The sequence below is a fragment of the Neofelis nebulosa genome, chromosome 1, assembly GCF_028018385.1.
Source record: "Neofelis nebulosa isolate mNeoNeb1 chromosome 1, mNeoNeb1.pri, whole genome shotgun sequence".
Classification (NCBI taxonomy): domain Eukaryota; kingdom Metazoa; phylum Chordata; class Mammalia; order Carnivora; family Felidae; genus Neofelis; species Neofelis nebulosa.
Window position 1 is genome coordinate 98,537,574 of NC_080782.1, and position 17,463 is coordinate 98,555,036.

At 36.3% G+C, this 17,463-nt stretch overlaps 1 protein-coding gene across 7 annotated transcripts in view; it reads left to right on the plus strand.

The window, feature by feature from the left end:
* Positions 1 to 17,463, plus strand: part of WDR41 (WD repeat domain 41) — a 201,572-nt gene that overhangs the window by 148,721 nt on the left and 35,388 nt on the right. For 6 of the 7 annotated variants that reach the window (XR_009261465.1, XM_058729069.1, XM_058729066.1 and 3 more), the window contains 2 exons: positions 4,522 to 4,637; positions 16,798 to 16,846. Coding sequence is in view for 6 of the 7 variants with exons in the window: in XM_058729069.1 (XP_058585052.1) it covers positions 4,522 to 4,637; positions 16,798 to 16,846 (165 nt within the window). In the remaining variant the exon portion in view is untranslated. Of the gene's footprint in view, positions 1 to 1,950; positions 2,275 to 4,521; positions 4,638 to 16,797; positions 16,847 to 17,463 lie in introns of those variants that run through there. The other variant, XM_058729071.1, reaches the window with a different exon arrangement.

The window sequence follows — 17,463 nt, forward strand, 5'->3', positions numbered from 1 at the left end:
GAATTTGATGTTTTTTGATTGTTTTTGTTTTTGTTTTTTGAGTGTTGAAAGGTGTCTCTGTGTTGGGGATTAGCTTGAGTTGAAAGCTCAAGGTCTCCTCATGTCTTTTTTTAAGCCAGTGTCTTTCCCTGTGCACATGTGGGTTTCTAAATTTCTCTATGTATGTGGTTGCTTTTGAATGACTTAATCTTTAAATTAATATAAGGCCCAAAATAAGGAAAAGGGCAGGGAAGAAACATAAAGATGTGTTATTCCTTTAAATGCCCTGTAAGCAGCTATAGTCAATAGGGATTGAAACAATGATGGCCAGGTTCTGTGCTAGCCAAGATTTCCCCTGAAAGCTGCAAACTTTTAAATATAATTTAGAGCTTCAAAATAGTTTATATTAAGTCTGCCAGTACATTTGTTGTCTAGGTAGAGAGAGGGGATTCCTGGTGCTTCCTACTCCTCCAGTTTCTCCGAGGTCACTCTCATAGAATCTTTTATAAATTTCTTTCTCAGCTGCCCTAAAAGGAACCAAGGGAGAAAATCTTCATCCATGGACCAGTGCTTTAGAGACCAGAAAAGTGTTCTGAGATCAGACTAACGAGGCAGTGGGAACCCCTTCCCCACCAAGAATATGGAAACTCAGAAGGATAAAATTTAGTCTACGTGGGCAACCATGTTGCCTGATTTGAAGATTGACCTTCCAGGACCCAAATCCTGGTGTTTCTGGGTTTTGTTTCACTTAAGATGAGTCCCCCTTTACTAGGTGCTAGTCAGTCTCTATTCGGTCTATCTTTATTTGCATACAGACTACAATTTTGGGCTAGCACACTGAGGGCAACCTTTTCCTGACCTTTTTGAGTGTTCCTTTGTCAAGTGCATTCACAATGAATACAAAGATGAATCACAGAAGATTCCAGTTCTCCAGGGACTGGTAGTTACATTGATCAGCTGCCTATAGCCAACATACCTTCATGTAGATGGTATGGCCCTCTATTAGTGGTGTCCAGTACATTTTGCTTTGATCCTAAAGAGCAGCAATTTTACTGCTTTTGGGATCTTGGTGCATCTGTACCCAGTACATGTTTTTGAATTAATGCAGTGGTTGGGACAATTGTGGTAGGTTCTCTATAAGAATTTACTGCTAGGACCCTCATTTGAACCTAATAATCACATATGCAAATATATGCATGAACTTTTACAGACATAAGTATTAGTAGTCCCTAGACCAGTGATCCTCAAACCTTGCTACTCATCACCTGAAGAACTTTCCCCAAACCCTAATTCCTATGTTCTAACCATGGAGATTGTTTTAGTAAGTCTGAGGTGGAAGCTGGAAATGTGTGTTTTTCAAAAGCTACCTCATAATTTTGATAGGCAGCCAGAGTAGAGGACCACAACCCTTTGAATGCCTAAGAAAATCTAGTAGTCACAACAGACAATTTAAAGTGCCTTCTATTATTTAGGGAGATTCTGGGTTAGAAAGTCAAGAGCAGTAGTTTTGGAGCAGCATGGAGATTGTATTCCATTTTCAGTGTAGTCACTTAGATAAACTACTGATTTTTCAGAGCTTCAGGCTTTTTTTTTTTTTTTTGTAATGAAATAGGCATTATAGCGTTACCATGAGAATTTATGTAAAGCCTTACTTAGCACCTCTACTACAGCACACAATAAATGTTGGTCAGATTTATTCTGGTGTACACACGTGCCACTGGATTTGTCCAGATGCAGAATCTACTGAAGTACACCTTCTCTAGCCAGTTCTTTAGGAAACCAGGGGGTTGGAGAGGTTAGTTTTCTAGCCCCCCAGCCAAGTGAAGGTCAAAAGCCAACCAAGAAGGAGGAGGAGGCTGTTGGTACTGGTTGCTCTCCGGGCTCCAAGTGCTGTGTTACGTATGTCCACCAGGGGCCGCTGAAGCTACCTAAACTCCGAGCGCTAACCTGGCGAGGCCTCCGCGCGTGCTCACTGGGTGCTACGCGTGCCTCTGAATCCCCTCCGCCATTCTAGCTTTTGGCTGCCCCAAAGCAAGCCTCTGTCTGAGTAGGGCAGCGCTTTGGGGACACAAATATTCCCTCTTCTTTGGGCTTCGCCTTGTACTTCTTCGTTCCCAGGCCAAGTCTGGGGCGGCAAGTATTAGTGTCTCCATTGCGCTGTTGCCCAGGAGATAGAAGGCTGAGCCCCGCACAGAGTTCAGGCTGACTGGGTCCTGGGCCCAGCGAGAAGCTGCCGCTGCCCGGATGTTGCGATGGCTGATCGGGGGAGGCCGAGAACCTCAGGGACTGGCCGAGGTAAACCCCCTGGCGACTCTGCCTGCCGCCACAGAGGCCGAGCATGCCTGACCAGTGGCTTTTGTTAGAGTCCAGTGCCTCATCCAGACGCGGGAGACCCGGGCGGAGGCGGGGCCTGCGGGTTCGGAGGCCGGCAAGGGCGGGGTTGGCGCGCGGGCGTGCGGGGGACGCCCTTCCTGCGGCTAGACTGAACTGTTGATCCCCCTAAGATCCTGAGAATTAAATATCCCTGTTTCAAAAGGAGGTAATTGAAGCTGATGTGATTCAACAGCAGGCTCAAGGACATTCAGCTAGCCTTCTCCGTGCTTAAACTAGCTTCATTTCAATTATAGAAGTATCTGGCTTACGAGAAACAAGTGGTGACTGCAACTTTCTACTTAAGGTTTATTAGAGTTGGTGTCATTTCCCACCAACTGATGCTTGCTCAGGAAATAGAATATTTGATTTACCCAAGAGCAAAAAAGGATAGAAGTATTTTAAGAAATTAATATGCTTCAAAGTCAAAAAAGTGATTTTGTAATTAACTGCTGTTTTTTGGTTCCATAGTCTGGCTTTCTTCATAGGCCTGAATAATTGAGTTGACTATAATGAAATTTACATTTGAAAGACTGAATACAATAATTTTGGAACCTTGAAAGATTTTCTTTGCCACCCGAGAATTAGAATTTGTGTTGAATTCCCTTTATTTCTCATAGGAAGTAGTTGTTTAGGTTGTTAAAAATGAAAAATTTGGGTTGTTGTGAGTCAGCAACCTTCTCACTTTAACTTCCTCATATTTTTGCAGTTGAGGCTTACTGTCTATTAAAAGCATTTATTTCAAATTAAACTCATTTCAGATAGGCTGAAATCCCAAGGATTATGGAAAAGTTGTAGAAAATTATCATCTATGTGACATGATAATTCAGAATTAACCCAATTATTTGATGAATCATATAATTAGATTAACTGATTCTGCCATTCCTGATAAATTTTCATTTAGGGCAAGTGGTATACAGTTTTCAGATTTCTCAGTTTTGTTTTTCTAGTCAGAACCACTGCCAGAAGTGAGATGGGGTAAATAGCACCCACTGCTTTGGGGATGATTTTTTTGGGAAAACACTTAGGCATGCTAGTTCCACGTTTTGTATAACTGTTGTGAATTTGCGCATTGTTGGAACCAATGATTTTCCTTAATTTATGCGAGAACTTTGTATCCAGACTTCTAGTTTCACAGTATTTCTCTGGTGGGATGTTTTGCCCTTAGGGGACATTTAGCTATGTCTGGAGACATTTTTTGATTTTCAGGATGAGGAAGGTTAGATTTCTATTAGCATCTAGTATGTAGAAACTACAGATACTGCTGAATATTCTTCATTGCACAGGATAGTCCTCAACCACAAAAAATTATTTGGCCCAAAATCTCAGTAGTGGCAAGTTTGAGAAATTGCGGTTCAGAGGTTAAGAACAAAGGTTTTATCATGAAATAGTATTGGGTTTGACTACAGAAATGAGGTTAATACGACCTACCTTACAGAATTGTTGAGTGAATTATATGCCGTATATGATTTGCACAGTGTCTGGCTTATGGGCTGTGACCTAATTCTCTGTTAGCAATTATCTTTATCAGACTTACTGTCCAAAATGGAATTTATTGAATTTATCAACTCCGAAGGATTTCATCCTTTTATTCATTCAACAATCATATATTGAGTACCTATAATGGGCTAGGCACTGTTATAGTCTCTATTTTACCCTTTTGATCTGCAGTTTTGTTGTCAAGTTTTAATTGAGAAACACTCATTCTAAAATACTGAGTTAGATTGGCCCATTGATTTTTTTAGGTCAGGTTTATTGAGATACAATTTCCTTAACATAAAATTCACCCTTTTTGTAAATATATTGTGACTTGAAAATACTAAAATGAATGCAAGAGTGAGATTTTTTTCTTCCCTTTTAGATTGTTTTTAGATAACAATCTGAAGAATGATGATCTGAGTTTAAGGATTATATTTACGTCACTTCTAACAAAGAAGAAAAAATTCATGATGTGAATTTGTGGTTAAGAGAAATATTTTATGTTAAATTGGCAGTTAGTTGATATTAGGGGAAATCATATATAGTATTAGAACATGATATCTTATAGCTTTTAAGTCTTATATTCTTAGATGTACACCATGTAGTAGGCTATTTTATTTCGCTATGGTTATTTATCATAAATAATTTAATTTCTCTTTCTCTCGTTTTTGTTTTCTTTTTATCCAATACAAGAAATCTCCCTTACAGACAATAGGTGAAGAACAAACCCAGAATCCCTACACTGAACTGCTTGTACTGAAAGCTCATCATGATATTGTACGGTTTCTGGTACAGTTAGATGAATACAGGTAAGAAGCTCTAGTTGTCCAGTTGCCTATGTTTGGAAAGAGCTTTTAGGGAATTGTATATTTGAAAACAGCTTCATAATTAATACATCTTTTCTAAAAATTTCAAATCTGATCATCTGATCTAAAAATTTCAACTATTTACTCGAAATTGACATCTGCATCTTAATGAAATATGCGTCTGAAGTCATTTTTTGCCCAGAAGTCAGCATGTCATATTTGGTGATTTGATGGTTATTTTTATTTGAGGTTTTTTTTGTTTTTTATTGCTCAGGAAAATTTTTTTGTTAGTTTAGAAGAAGTGTATGACTTTAAAATTGGCTTGTAAAGAAATTTTAAACGAGTTTTGTTAAGGTGAACCTAAATTTGAGAAACACATATGGGAAATGTTTAACTATCAAGTACCTACCAGGAATGTGCTATTTTTAGTAGAAAGTAAATATTTAATCTGAATCTTTTGTTAATGAGGAAATCCTTTTAAAATGTTCATTATTTACTTTCTTGTCAACTGAGATAATACTGTGTTTAACTGCAAATAGAGATGAGGTATGTAGGTCTTAGGATTGTAGATTTAGCTCATTTCTGATGTATGTATCTGTTTATTAAGCCCTTAGTCAGCTAAAGGTTATCCTTTGTAGCATGTAGCATAATAATAATTAGAGGTAACTAATTAGTAACTTAGAGGTAACTAAGTAGTTGTGTAACTACTTAATATTTGTCTTCACTAGAATCTAAACTTCATGGGAGGCATGTTTTTCTTATTCACCACAGTATCCTTAGTGCCTGAGACAGTGCCTTACATATAGCAGGTGATTAATAGTTGTTGAATGAATGAATATGACCCCACAGACAATATTAAGTGTGCATGTTTTGTGCCATCCTAACTCCCGAACCCCCATCTGTTGTTCCTGTCAATTTTTCTGCTATCATCTCTAATCTTCTCTTTTACCTTTGATACTTTTTTTTTTTTCCATTTTTGACTCCATGGGTGACTGCTGTTGTGATTATTCCTAATTCTGACCATCACTTCTCATGTCTATTAGCCTTGTCTTCTCCTTTTTTTTTTTTTTTTTTTAATGTCTTTGGTATTGCTTTTCCCATGTGCAGTGCAAGTATGATACTACCTGGAGTTAGATTAAATTTTACAGGTTAGGGACACAGTCCTGCACAGCACTCTCTGCACATCAGTCGCCAGTTGTAATCTCTAGGGGTCCCAGGCCACTCACACTTCTGACCAACTGGCTACAAATTTCCACTACCCGCTCAGGTGTGATACTTACTAGAATGAGTAACAGGACTCAGGAAAGTGCTGTTCTTAAAATTGCAGTTTTATGATAAAGAATGCCAGTCAGGACCAGCTGAATGCATGGATGCATAGGTCTAGAAAGATCTCAGATCCAAAGCTTCTCTGTCTTCAGGACATGTCACCCTTTCAGCACATGAGTATGTATTACCAACAAGGAAGCTCACTTAAGTTCTGAGTATCCAGAGTTTTTATTATCCAGAGTTTTATTGGGGTTCATTACATAGGAATAATTGAGTCATTTGCCACCTGATTGAACTCAATTTCCAGCCCTTCTCTCCCTGCCCTTTCCCCATACTTCAGCCCCAGGTTGGAGGGTCAGGCTGATATCCCAGGGCTCACAGCACCAAACCTTTAATTACGTGGTTCATATTTCCCACATGGCCAGCCCCTATCCTTAATTGTCTAGGGAGCCCACCCTAAATCATCTCATTAGCATAAACACAGGTGAATTCTGAGGAGCCCAGCTCCCTTCTAGAAACCAGGGACAAAATCCTGCCACATTATTGTACAACACTATGTTCCTCAACTTTTGTTTGAAAAGATTGACCTAATATATATTACTAGCCTTCCAACACTGTTTTGTTGTGATATGACCCAGACAAATCATAACATGTAAACCATAATATAAGAATCTTCAGCCCTTTGGTAGTATTCATTGCTCATATGTTCTAAGAGACACTCTGATTTTTTAGTCAGCCAGGCAGTCAGATTTTTGAAGCTAAGCATCGCTGGAAACATGGGATGTTTGGACCGCTAAATTTTTTTTTTTTTTTAAAGTTTACTTATTTATTTTGAGAGAGAGAAAGAGAGCAAGAGCAGGGAAAGGACAGAGAAAGAATCCCAAGCAGGCTCCGCACTGTCAGTGCAGAGCCTGATTCCGGGCTTTAACTCGAGAACCATGAGATTCTGACCTGAGCCGAAGCCAAGAGTCAGATGCTTAACCTACTGAGCCACTGAGCCACTCTGCCCCTGGACAGCTAAAGTTCCTTACATGTTTTACCATAGTAAGTTGCTAAGTAGGTTTTAAAAAAAACCCAAATACAGTAAAACCTTGGATTGTGAGTAACTTGTTCTGCAAATGTTCCACAAGATGAGCAAACATTTCTAATAAATTTTAACTTGATAAACGAGCAGTGTCTTGTAGTATGAGTAGTGTGTGACTCCAAACATTGCATGATCACAAGTGAGCCAATGGTTCTTGAAATTTGCCTTAATATACAAGTGCTTTGGATTACAAGCATGTTCCTGGAATGAATTACGGTCACAAACCAAAGTTTTACTGTAGTTTCTTAGACTATAATCACTAATATTTGGGTCTTAAGGAATCCTCAGATCATGTTGTGTAAGAAAATTAAATAAAAATATACAGTGTACTTTCAGGATGTGATCTTTAAATTTTTATATAGATTAACTGTTAAGATTCCATGTTCATTACTACCTGTCCTCTGAAATGTCCTCTTGGCTTTTATTACATAGTTAGAATAAGAATCTGCAGAAAAGGCCATCACCTAGAATAATGATCATTGTGAAAATGCTAATATCTGATTACATTTTCCCCACAGTGATGTTCCTTTATAAATAAGTTGTTTAATGATGTAGTAAATGTTCTGTTAACAGTAGAAAGTTATAGATAAGTGTGTCAAGTTATATATTGCTCTTTTAAATACCACCCCAAACTTAGTGGTTTAATACAACCTGCTGTTTACTTAGCTCACCAATTATTGGGCTAGGTTCAGCTGGGTGGGTGTTTTCCATCTCTGCCAAGATCAGCTGATCTTGGTTAGGTAGTAAACCTAACCTATGTATCTCTGGTCAACAGGTAAATGGGCTGGGCTGGGTGATTGACAATGGACTCAGCTGGGTTGACTGGGATCACTCTTCATAAGGTTGTTCAAGTGCTTGTGCACGTAGTGATCATGGAGTTCTCATAAGAACGAAAGGGAAAGCCCTGTTGTAAGCTCTTCTCGCGTCTTTGTGGTGTTTGCTGCTGTATTGTTTGCCAAAGCAAGTCAGGAGCTGGCCAAATTCACTATGTGGATAAATAAACTCTACCTTTTGAGGGGAGAAGCAACTAAGTCCTATTGTAAATGGTGCTAGACAAAGGGAGAATAACTTGTGGCCATGTTTGCTGCCCACCGCAGTGAATCTAAATGTCTAAAAATGGATGCAAAACTTACATTTTGGCTTTTGCAATAAAGTGAAGATATTACTACATGAGTCACGATTAATTATTTGTATTCAAGTTATTACTGTGCCAAAATTTACATCTAGTTAGGAAGGTTTTCTGTCAGTCACAGACCTATAGAACTTTCAATCTGTGTTTTGCTTTAAAAAACTGAATTCTGCACTGAAAGAAAAAAACTAAATGGTCACTACTGGTAAGAAAGATATAAGAAATATACAAACTGTATAAGTATTTATTTAAATGGAATTAAGAGCACAGCATTTTCATTCTCAATTTTGTAGTTTAGATAATTTAGAATTATCTTTACTATTCCAGAGGTATATTATTTTTGCATTGTCAAATTACAGAAATACCTTTTCAGTTTTAAAATACATATTTTATGTTTTTTTATTTAATTTTTATGGACCTTACATTCTGGTTTTTTGGTCAGCTGTTGTAATCCAGGTTTCACGCTTCAGGTCTTTAGATAATATCATTTTATTGAGAATTTTGCAGAAGGATTTTCTTGTTTTCTTGGTGGCTCAGCTAAAATCAGTGAGTGGAAAATTTTCACAGATTGGTTTTTGAAGATACCAAATAAATCCTGTATAACCTAACAGACAGCTGCCTTTTCTTTTCTTCTTTAGTGTTTTTTGAACATGAAGTAAGGGTCATATTGATTGGGAGATCACTAAAGAAGGCTAAGCCTCAGCAAGAGTCTTCCAAATAATGGACTGTGCTAAAATTGCATGTAATACTCTAGCATTTGACACATTAAACTAAACTGAGTTCATAACACATTTTAAGAATAGTTTTTTCTGTTGCTCATTTGACCATTCCTTGCTCCTCCAGGAAACAGACAAGGTTATGTAGGATGGTGATCATGACTGGAAAAGAATCAGGTGACCCATGAAATGCCAGACTGGAGAACAAAAGGTGCCCTTAGGATAGCTGGTGAAGCTGTACATTTACAAGAAACTAAGTCAACTCAGTAGAGTTTGATAATTCACTAACAGTATGCTATATCTTTAAGAAAATATTCTTAAGATAAGACTATCTTTCTTCTATTCAGAGAATAGAAATCAATAGTCAAGGTGATTTAGACCCTCTTAATCCCTGAGTTCCCTGCAAAGCAGATAACAAAATGGAATTAAATATGCAAATGGTTTATTAGAAACACCAGTGAAGGGACAGAGAAAGAAGCAGGATTGGACAAGGGGAGCTGTCTCAGACTATGGTCTAGATCTGACAAAGTCTCTATAGGCCCCATGGGGAGCTCTGGAGGAAAGAATGCCCTTTAGGGGAATTCTGTGTTGGATAGAAGTAACTGGGACTTTTAACTCTGCCTTGCTTAGTCATTAGCTGAGGGTCATCGAGGAACATGCTTCTGGCTTCCACCACCTTGTTTAAGTTCCATTACCTGGAAGCCAACTGAGGTAGTATGACTTTGGCTTCAAAACTGAAATGGACCCTGAAGTCAACAGGTGGACGCTAGTAATCACCTTTCTGAGGGCTGGGCAGCTTCTACTGAAGGGGTATCTGCAAGATCTGTATTGCCTTTCCTATACAGACTGTATCTGGGATCAATAATAATTGATGGGAGGAAATTTCTTTTTATAGAAGAATTCAGGCTAGGAAAAATTGTGGAATTGGAATATTGTAATTTTGCAACTTCTAATAAATTTAGAGAGTTTACCGATGGCTGTTAACCTTACATGCACACAAAGAAAAGACTATGAGAAATTACATTTTCTGTTGGAGTATACAAACTGCAAGGAGAAAAATATGAAGAATAAATAGAACAACAGACTTTAAAGCTATTTCAATTACTGCAATTATGAACTTTATTTAGATCCTCCTTCTAATAAAATTTTAAAAAATCATGAGATTGGGAAGTATGATCACTGAGTATGTGGTGACATTAAGAAATTAAATGGTAACTTTGATGTAAAGGATTCCTAAAAGATACACACTGAAATATTTACTGATGAAATACAGCTAATTGGATTTGCTTCAAAATAATCTGCAGAGGGGGGATTGGGTGTGGTACGGATGAAACAATATTGGTCATGAGTTGATAATTGAAGAGAGATGATGAGTAACTGGTGATTTTTGTCATACTGCTTGCACTTTTATATACATTTAAATTATCCATAATGAAAAATTGAAAAATGATATATATTTGATATAGAGGAAATAAAAATGCCAATTTGAAAGGTATTTTTGTTTGAGTATAAAACTTTTTCTTAAAGGGGCACCTGAGTGGTTCAGTTGGTTAAGCGTCTGACTTTTGATTACAGATCAGGTCATGATCTCACAGTCGTGTGATCCAGCCCTGCATCAGCTCTGTGCTGAGCGTGGAGACTGCTTGGGATTCTCTCTCTCCTCCTCTCTCTGCCCCTCCCCTCCTCACTTTCATCTTTCTTCCTCTATCTCTCTCAAAATAAATAAAACTTAAAGATGAAAAAACAAGAAAACTTTTTCTTAGATACTAGATGCAGGAATCACATAGATGGACCTGAACATATTAAGTAATAACTGGCAAAAAGCTGGATTAAAGGATGTTGGCTTTGATATACAACTGCTCTGGGATTTCTCATACTTCATCCTGAGGTGGGTAGACATATCACTCAAATCACTGGTATACCTGGACATCTGCAGGCCTCCCACTCATATGTAAGCTTACCTCAAAAACAAGAGCAAACCAGAATGTTCCTTCTCTGTATAAACACATCCTCAGAGAAAGCCCTGAAGGATTTGAACTGAGCATGCTCAGTTCATTCTCACACACTAATTTAACTGGTGGGGCAGAGAGGCCAAGATGTTTCTTTAGTAGTTAGAAATTCTTTCACAGAAACTTGAGCTCAGGTAAATAGAGCTTCCCTTTACTAAAAAAATTTTTCTTAACATTTTAATTTATTTTTGAGACAGACACAGCATGAGGGAGGAGGGGCAGAGAGAGAGGGAGACAGAATCTAAAGCAGGCTCCAGGTTCTGAGCTATCAGCACAGAGCCCAACACAGGGCTCGTGCCCGCCAATTGTGAAATCATGACCTGAGCCGAAGTCAGACGTTTAACCAACTGAGCCACCCGGGTACCCCTAGAGATTCCCTTTAATAGAAATCCCAGGGAGTTTTGGTTTTCTAGTACTTGAAAACTTTGATGCGTAGCTTAGCTTCCTGTTTGTGATTTGGTGGAGGGGAGAATTTACAAAGGGTTTACCTTTCCTAATGACCATGAAAACTATGGAATCTTCCAATACCTTCAGTGTATGTGAACTAAAAAGGGACATCAGACATTGACATATTAGAGTTATGTAGTTGTATGAATTTTTTTTAATGTTTGTTTATTTTAGAGAAAGAGAGGCAGAGTGCAAGCGAGGGAGAGGCAGAGAGAGAGGGAGACACAGAATCCTAAGCAGGCTCCAGGCTTTGAGCTGTCAGCACAGAGCCTGACATGGGACTCTAACCCACGAACTGTGAGACCATGAGCTGAGCCAAAGTTGGACACTTAACCAACTGAGCCACCCAGGCGCCCTGATGTATGCATTTTTCTTAAGGAAAAAAAAAATCATGTTCAAGTAAATCTAATGAAAGGATCAATGACATCAGTATCTCTGGGTCATGAAAATGCTTTCAAGTTCCCTTTCATTTCTCTACAGGTCTCTACATACTTCTTTGATTTTCTTCAAGTAGTTCTAGCAAAAAGATAAAAATCTATTTCGGTATTTATTTTTTTAAGTTTATTTTTTTTGAGAGAGAGCACAACCAGAGGAAGGGTAGAGGGGGAGTGACAGAATCTGAAGCAGATTCACTGTCAGCGAAGAGCCCAATGAGGGACTCGAACTCTCACAAACAATGAGATAGTGACCTGAGCCAAAATCGAGTCAGACGCTTAAATGACTGAGCCACCCAGGAGCCCTAGTAAAAATCTATTTTATCTATGTATGTATATGTATGTATGTATGTTTATTTCTGAGACAGAGACAGAGCCTGAGGTGGGGAGGGGCAGAGAGAGAGGGAGACAGAGAATCCGAAGCAGGCTCCAGGCTCAGAGCTGTTAGCATAGAGCCCAATGTGGGGCTTGAACTTCCAAACTGTGAGATCATGACCTGAGCCAAAGTTGGTCACTCAACCGACCGAGCCACCCAGGCACCCCCAGTAAAAATCTATTTTAAATGAAATTTTTGTATATTTTCAATTGTGTGTGGTTTTGGTATTGTAGTACCATTTTTCAACTGTATTTTATTATAAAAAATGTATACTACTTTAGTTGCATCATGTATTAGATTTGTGGATTATGTGGGAAGTTAGTTAACTATAAGTATTTTCTGTATTGCCATAATATTCTGTTTTTATTTTTCAAGTGCTTTATGATTATGTAGATATTGAATACAGGAAAGTTTATGTGCAGGTTTGTGGACTGTACTTTTCATTATATCCTCTGAAGTTATATTGGTATCTGTAGCCACCTTTGACTTAATTGAAATAAATTCAAATGAATAAGAACTATTAAATAAGCACTTAGGTAATAGACATAGGAATTCTTGTGAAAATATTTTATACAAATCTTTGTGAAGCTTTGCTGTACATTTCAGTTCACAGTTGGCAAGAATGAGAGCACTTTCTCTGAGATGTTCAAAGGGAAAGTTAAACACCTTCCTTTAAAAGGAATGATTTCGGGGCGCCTGGGTGGCTCAGTCGGTTAAGCGGCCGACTTTGACTCAGGTCATGATCTCACTGCCCGTGAGTTTGAGCCCCGCATCGGGCTCTGTGCTGACAGCTCAGAGCCTGAAGCCTGTTTCAGATTCTGTGTCTCCCTCTCTCTCTGACCCTCCCCTGTTCATGCTCTCTCTCTGTCTCAAAAATAAATAAATGTTAAAAAAAATTTAAAAAACTAAAAGGAATGATTTCTATAAATTAAATTGAATATAAATGAGAATTCTCAATGGATTCATGATGTTGACCCTGTAGCATTACTTAGTAATGTAGACTGAGTTCTTCAAGGGTAAGAACTATCCTTTTAATCTTTACTTTCAATATCAAATATGTATTATCAAATATAATTATATTTAATGCTTAATATATAGTGTTTAATATTTCTTGAATGAGTGAATCATCAACTCTTATGGTAAATTTAGTTCTCATGATTAGGGGAGGAAAAGATGGGACATTCTAAAAGTTTTTTTATAGGTCTTCTTTAAATCATGCTTCACCTTGTTAAACTTTTCATGCATATAGTTTTTTACTTAGTCATTTAATTGTATAGTCTGAGTATTTTTAAAGATGTGGTTTCATGTTGAAGATTATACATGAATATGGGACAGGGACATGAAAAAAATAAAAGGAATTTCATGTGTGGAGTGGGATGCTGGATTTTAAATTTTTTTAATTTTACTTTTTGTTATGACAGTAAATATATTAACAATGATAAAAGAAAAAAGTGAGGTTATATTAATAAACTGAATGATTATCTATTTTACAGAGCCCTTGCAACACTTAAATGTTTGCTCATTCATTGAAAAAACATTTCTTTAGTGCTTTAAACCTGTTGGATATAATCAGAGTTTTGTTGGACTAGAAAGTGCCACATTATAAACATTAATAAATATGGCAATTATTATATTCATTCTAAGAAGACTATTTTTTTCCTATTTTAACCTCTCTGAAATTTGGAAACAGTGTATATCTGATGGTGTCTTTCAGTTATAATTGGCAGTATTTTTATCTTAATAATCCATAAAATAATAGAATGTCTTATAATTGATATCTTAGATTTAATGAAATACAGTACATTTCTAAACAATCACTGAATTTTAAGATCTTGAAACAAGAACCACATGTAATTGATCTTGATATTTTCATCACCTAGCATGAATCTACTAAATACATTTTGTGCCATCAGTAAAGAAGTATTTCTCTTAAAACCTTATCTTCAGATGTGAATTTTGGATTCTATTAATTTAGAATGTTTTAAAAATTATTATTATAATTTTAATGCAATATAGCCATAATTCTTCCTTCTATTGAATAATTTAAACCTTGTTGGCATTTTAATTAGTCCTTTTTTATAGTTGATTATTTCTGTTTACCAATTATAATGTATCTTACTATTAGGAATTCTTGGGTTGAATTTTCATTTATGGTTTGCAGATGGCTGAAGTATGTACTTGACTGATTAGGATAAACTGATTTACTTTAAGATAAACTGATGAAGTGTAGCTAGTTTTCAATTATCCATCCTAATAGCATGGCTAATTATAATTTGTGAAAGATCTCCCAACCCTTTGTTATTTTATGGGAGATACTAATATGTAGGAAAGTGATATTGATTTGTATTTTTAAGCTTCATGTTTTCTCTTTAGAGGAGGTAATAATAAATACTGAAATGGCACCAAAAAAAAAAAAAAAAGAAAAAAGAAAAAGGCAGCAATAGAATATATAAGAAAATTGAAAGGCCTGAATAATCCACCAACTAGGTAATTGACCTCTGAGCAATAAAAAATTGGCTGTGATTTCATGCATTACTATTGAGCATTGTTTAGATTTAACTTTTGTTCACTACTGATTGAATTAAAGTTTGAGGTGAAATGCTCTATCATTTCTAAACTCTCAACCATTCAATCATCTCTCATTGTGAACTCATGAGATTCAGACACGATAAAACAATAATGAGAAGTTAAAAATCAGGGTTAGAAAAAGTATGTATTTTAAACCTGCAGTCTTCTAGAAAGGAGAAAAGCAATTATAAGAGTTTCAAGAATCAATAGAAATTGATGTTTTATACCAAAGAAAACTTAAGACCTTGAGTCCTGCCTCCCCACCATCACTATACAAATAAAAAGAAATCAATAAGCCTAGAAACATAAGCTATTAAAGATTGACGTCCAGCAACTATTTTTGGTACTCATGCATTGTTTACTATTCTGATTCAGAAAAATGTATGTTATTAAACAAGAAATTGTATTTTTAATTTAAAAATGATTGTTTTGTTTTCTTTTAAATCTCCAGATCTTTTATATATTTCGTTTTGAAATAAGAATAAATGTTAGGCATGGATTTAAAAATAACTCTGCAGGTGATTTCTCACTGGTTACCTAGGAAGTTTTGAAGGTCCTTTCAGTTAAAAAGATAACGTAGTTCTGTATTAAACAAATTATTAATAGGCTTTGGTAAGAATGTATTTGACCAATTTCCCATCTCCTGAATAATCTCTTAGCTCCTGTAGTAGGAGATATAGTTGAAGGATTTTGAAATGAGTGCTGAGTGTGGGAATTGTCAGAGCCAGTGAAGATAGCAGTTACTTATGGGACTTTGAAACTGAATATGAGAAATTAGAACTTGAAGCTCAGTTTGGAATGTTAAGGAAATTGTTATATGACTGAAGTAGTGAAATTTTATGGATCTCATATAGTGGTAAAATTCATTGGAACAAATAATCTCAGGAACAAAATAATTTTTGTGTCGTAGTGTGTCAGTTCACCAACAATAGACATCTGTGCCTAACAATGTTTACTTCAATGAAGACATCCAAGGCATACCCAGATTTTATGAAACACACTAACAGTTTTGCAAGGAAGAACATGTTTTCTAAATGCCATAGCTGCTAATGGATTATCATTTATTAATGGTTGTTAACTATAAGGGGCCAGTTATACACAGTTCTTAGCTGGCTTTCTATGATACCACTTCTCTCTCTCGTATTCAAGCAAACCTTGAATACAAGTGAATGAAAATGATATTATGTGAACAACTTTGGATCAGTTTTGATTTATTAAAGAATCATTTACAAACTTACATTATTAATAACATTACTTGACATGCTTACAGTGTGATTGCTGTAAACCATTGGGTTGGGACATTGCTTGAGAACAGTGCTTTCTTGATTTTATTATAATGCAGTCACTATGATGAGTAATCCTATATAACAAATTACTTTTCTTGACAGTGTTTTTATCATGGATAACTTCTACTCTACAAAGTATAGATAATTGTTCCTTTATATATAGTGAATGGGAAGTAAAGAGGAGAAAGAAGCTATAACCAGGTTCATCACAGCTCTTTTTTTCATGCCAGCAAGCAAACTTTGCTTTACTTCTTTGCATTTCAAGCATTTTCACTGAAAAACAAAATAAAAACCTTCAAAAAACCTCAAAGCTTCCAAACTAAAAACATGGTATTTACATGGAAAGACCAAGAGCCAAGAGGAGCAAAGGAGAGATCTTTGCTTTAAATAGGAAACTAATTAAAACATCTTAGCAGAGAAAATAATAGAAATAATGAACTTATCTGAGAAAGTGACTCCTTCGTTCCATTCTTGGAATATCACTTCCCATCAAGTGAAGCTCTTCCTCAGCTTAGTTTCCTATCACTTAAGTCAGGGTTTAATCATATAATTCAAGCCAGGAAGGACTTGAAAGATTAGTTATAGGCCTCCCTCATTCTTACAGTTCTAGCTGCTGATTCATTGGAACTCTGAATGGTTTTATTTATCTTTGCATCTTCAGTTTTATTTATCTTTGTACCTGGCCTAAAACCCAGAAGATATTCCTTAGGTATTTGTTGAATTAGTTTAACCTAACCTGAATTAATATTAGTAAGTTAAAATACCATTAATAAATTCTGATATTTGTAAGTTATTTTAGCAAATAAATGTCACCAGAGATTTTTCTTTCACTTTTTTTCTCTACCCAGGTTTGCATCTGCTGGTGATGATGGAATTGTAGTTGTGTGGAATGCCCAGGTGTGTATTAAAAATTCTATGTGGATTGTGTAATAAAGACATGACTGTAGGGGTGCCTGGGTGGCTCAGTCAGTTAAGCGTCTGACTCTTGATTTCGGCTCAGGTCATGATCTCATGGTTGGTGAGATGGAGCCCCGTGTTGGGCTCTGTGCTGACAGTGTGGAGCCTCTTTGAGATTCTCTCTCTCCGTCTCTCTATACCCCTCCCTCCCTCCTTCTCTCTCTCTTTAACGTAAAAAAAACAAAACAAAAAAACAAAACTTAAAGATTTGACTGTATAGTTGAGGATGCATTCATAAACACTATCTAGGTATGTACCTGCATAGCAGTATAATGCGACTAATTGATAGTTTAAAAAGGCTACTTAGGATGAATCCATTTAAAATGGGGATCAATATTTCATAATAGAGAAAGGTTTTGAATTAAGATTTTTTTCCTGAGAAACAAATGCCAAATTACAAAAACAAAAGTTTTAATCTTATTCAACAAAACTTATCAACAACTATGCACTGATTCTGAAAATGAATCAAGTGTTGATTTTTGGGAGAGATACAATTTTTATTTCAAAATTGTATGATAATATAATATTCTCATGTTTGACTTTAATAGTAATATAAT